This window comes from Stegastes partitus, unplaced genomic scaffold (genome assembly GCF_000690725.1).
Source record: "Stegastes partitus isolate 25-593 unplaced genomic scaffold, Stegastes_partitus-1.0.2 Scaffold974, whole genome shotgun sequence".
In the NCBI taxonomy this organism is placed as follows: Eukaryota; Metazoa; Chordata; class Actinopteri; family Pomacentridae; genus Stegastes; species Stegastes partitus.
In genome coordinates this window covers 236955-240202 of record NW_007578705.1, presented here as the reverse complement: position 1 = coordinate 240202, position 3248 = coordinate 236955, and the positions used below count along the sequence as shown (strand labels likewise).

Sequence of the window (3248 nt, the reverse complement as noted above, 5' to 3'; positions counted from 1 at the left end):
CCCCCCGTGACCCTAGTGAGGATTAAGCGGTATGTAGACGATGAATGGATGGATAATTTAAAAACTCCACAATGAATTATTCTATGAAAAACTTTACTCAGATCCAATTTAGGATTTCTAAAAGAAGACTTACTTCACTTCACTCTGCTGTGTACCAACACACACACTCTCACAAAACCCACTCCATACCTGGTATTTACTCCCTAACAAAGAAAACATCTATATTTGTCAACTGCATTCTAAGACTTTCAGGTCACTTCTTTGTCCGCACATGTCAAAGACGGCACCGATACGAGTAAGTTTAAAAACTATTGACTTTCCCATTGGTAAGATGTTACCGGCTACAAGTTTCCGCCCGACTTTCCTTTTAAAAAGTCTTCCAGTTTGTTACAATATGCTGCAGTTGTGTTGCAGCGCATTGATTTGCACCTGCTGTTAGGAAATCAATCACTAAGACAGACTGGACGTAACCACGAGCTGGAGTAGTAGCAGCACTCCAGTTGGGCTGCAAGCGATGTCTTAGCTGATAAATCTTTAAGTAATGTGTAAATTCACTCACTAAGTAACATCTGTGGCAGCGTTCAATCAAAAAGCACTGGACAGAGAGGGGGGATCTATAACGTTAGGGGGCAACATAAGTTCATTTACCCAGTGGTCCGTACAACTCTGAAAAGAATGTGTATCTCTGTTAGTGGAGTAAAACTGTGGAACATCCCTCTACAAGTGTGCCGTAACATAAAAGCATTTATATCTCACTATAGACAAGTGTTATCAGGGTTATATAAATAATACAATAAAATAATATACATACATTGTTTCTTATTTATTATTAATATATGCTTATGTAATATATGTTTATGGAGGTAGAACATGTGGGTTAAGAAGTGTGCACGTAGCCGCTTGTGGTCGTTTATTTTAGGTGGATATTGTGTGATGATTTGAGGGATGTTGTTTTGTGGCATTGCTTCCATGATGAGCACCCTGGGTAAAGACTTATAGTTTGTTCTCAGTCTTATTTTTCTTTCTTTTTGTTTATTTGTTCTTTCATTGGAGGCTGCAAGGTGGAGCAGTGGTTAGCACCGTTGCCTCACAGCAAGAAGGTTGCTGGTTCATGTTGACTTACATGTGTATGTGCATTATTATGTTAATATCAGTTTCTTTTCTGCCTTTTTTTTTTTCTTTTATGGAGTATTGTACTTAAATTCTCAGTAATGCTTATGTATTATGTATCCATTGCTTATTCTGTATTTTTTATAGTTTAAAATAAATAAACTAAACTAAACAATGTAAACAAGGATGTGAACTGTAGCGTCATGTTTAAGTAAAAAAATCCATCATAATGTTTAACTAAAAATGGCTAATAAGNTTTCGGTTCCTTCCCACTGTTGCGGACTGCTTGCGGACTGCTGAAGCTTATAGGGAATCCAAATGTTTTGGATTGTTGAGTGTTTCTGTCTCTGCCTTTGTGAAGCGCTATGAGATGCCGTGTTGTTGTAAATATGCGCTATACAAATAAAATTGAATTGAATTGAATTGAAAAGACTGGTGACCTGTCCAGGTGTCCCCTGCCTTTGCCCTGAGTCAGCTGGGATAGACTCCAGCCCCAACCCCAGTGAGGATCAAGTGGTGTATAGATGGATGGATGGATGCATGGACGGACTTCTGTTCTGTACCTCATTATTGGAGAGCTGGTACCAAGGCTGTTTTCCGTAGGTGAAGATCTCCCAGAGAACAACTCCTAGACTCCACACATCACTTTCTGTTGTGAACTTCCTGTACATGATGCTTTCAGGAGGCATCCAGCGGATGGGCAGCATGGTGTGACCGCCGACCTTTGGAAGCACACACAGAAACAAACACAGAAAGTCAGTACAGCAGTGCAGCAGCGCAGCGAGCAGATGAGAGACTAAAGATTGAGCGAGCTGGGAGGTGTCGAGTATTCTGTTCTATTCTACGACATCATGCGTTTCAATTGCATGGTCATGCAGCTTTTTCCACATTTCTCACACACTCAGGAATCGCAGTACATTTTAAAGTAGCGCTGCAAACATTTCGCTTCTCCAAACCGCTGCCCGAGGCTTTTTCAGCGAGTGAGGTTCGACGGTATGGCACAGCAGATTGCATCACCGCTGCGAGTGTAGCTCACCTCACTTCTGATAAATTTTCTTTAGCTGAAGGGTGCGCTGTTAAGAAAGCTCACAAGATACCCGCTAATCTACTGGCCAGTAATCATGATTAGAGAATAAATGTGGAAAAACAAACCGTTACCGGATCAGAGAAATGATAAAGTGCTAAAAACTGTGGGAGTCGGCTCGCGTGAGGCCGAAAAATGTTATCAGTCGTGCGTTTGTGATGCAGCGTAAACTATTGCAGAATGCCGTATGTGCATCGCTACCGTCCCACGTGAGTGAAATTTAATTAATTAAATAATTATTTAATTAAGACCTTAAACTGTAGCATCAAAGTGCGAGTTCCCGGGACTCTCGGAGAGCAGAAACCAACAGCTGGTCCCGCACAGGAACCCACAGGGCCCTCCGAGATACATTTGGTCATTTCATTACGCTCTAATCTGAACTGAGCCTTTGGAGCCTGTTAAACTGCTGTATTCATTTGCAGTTTTTACCGTTCATAAACACTGACAGTTCATTTCAGCAGGAGACTGTGACACTCTGTTACTGTTGGCTCGGATCAGGTTAATGCGGCAGCAGAGGTCAGAGCGGCACCTTTTAATGCTGCAGCAGAGATAAAAGGTGAGCGCCTCAGCCGTAAAGAACACACGGTCATGTAATTACAGCTCCATGTTTGCATTAAAAACACTATCAGTTTCTCACAGGCACAATTAAAACAACTTGTTCCTCTGTTTTCTCCTTTGACATATTGTTTTTTCCCTCTTTTTTTTTCTTTTACATTTGAGGCTGGAAAAATAATCTTATTACACACAATTACAAATATCCGCCCAGTAGTTAAATATCTTCGATGTCATTTCCAAAACTTAACATCATCCAGAATGTGGAGCACGCACAACCAAATCAAAAACATCTGCAGGTTTTGTACCATAAAACTAACTGAAGCAAAAGTCAGACACTTTTTTATGAGATCTTTGTCAGACATTGTCAATGACATCCCACAGCAGAGCGAGCAATATAAAGACAAACACATTCATCGCTTGGGTGGTTGTGATCTGCGTGACTGTGAGTTAATCTGCTCTTGGAGAGCAGAGCTGGATAACACTGTCTGATGCTTTATAC

At 41.1% G+C, this 3248-nt stretch overlaps 1 protein-coding gene across 1 annotated transcript in view; it reads right to left on the bottom strand.

Annotated features, from left to right (window-relative positions):
* The window catches only part of ntrk2a (neurotrophic tyrosine kinase, receptor, type 2a), a 98699-nt gene that overhangs the window by 5140 nt on the left and 90311 nt on the right, over positions 1-3248 (bottom strand). Inside the window, exon 20 of the mRNA XM_008294580.1 lies at positions 1674-1832. Coding sequence (XP_008292802.1) covers positions 1674-1832 — 159 coding nt within the window. The remainder of the gene's footprint in view (positions 1-1673; positions 1833-3248) is intronic.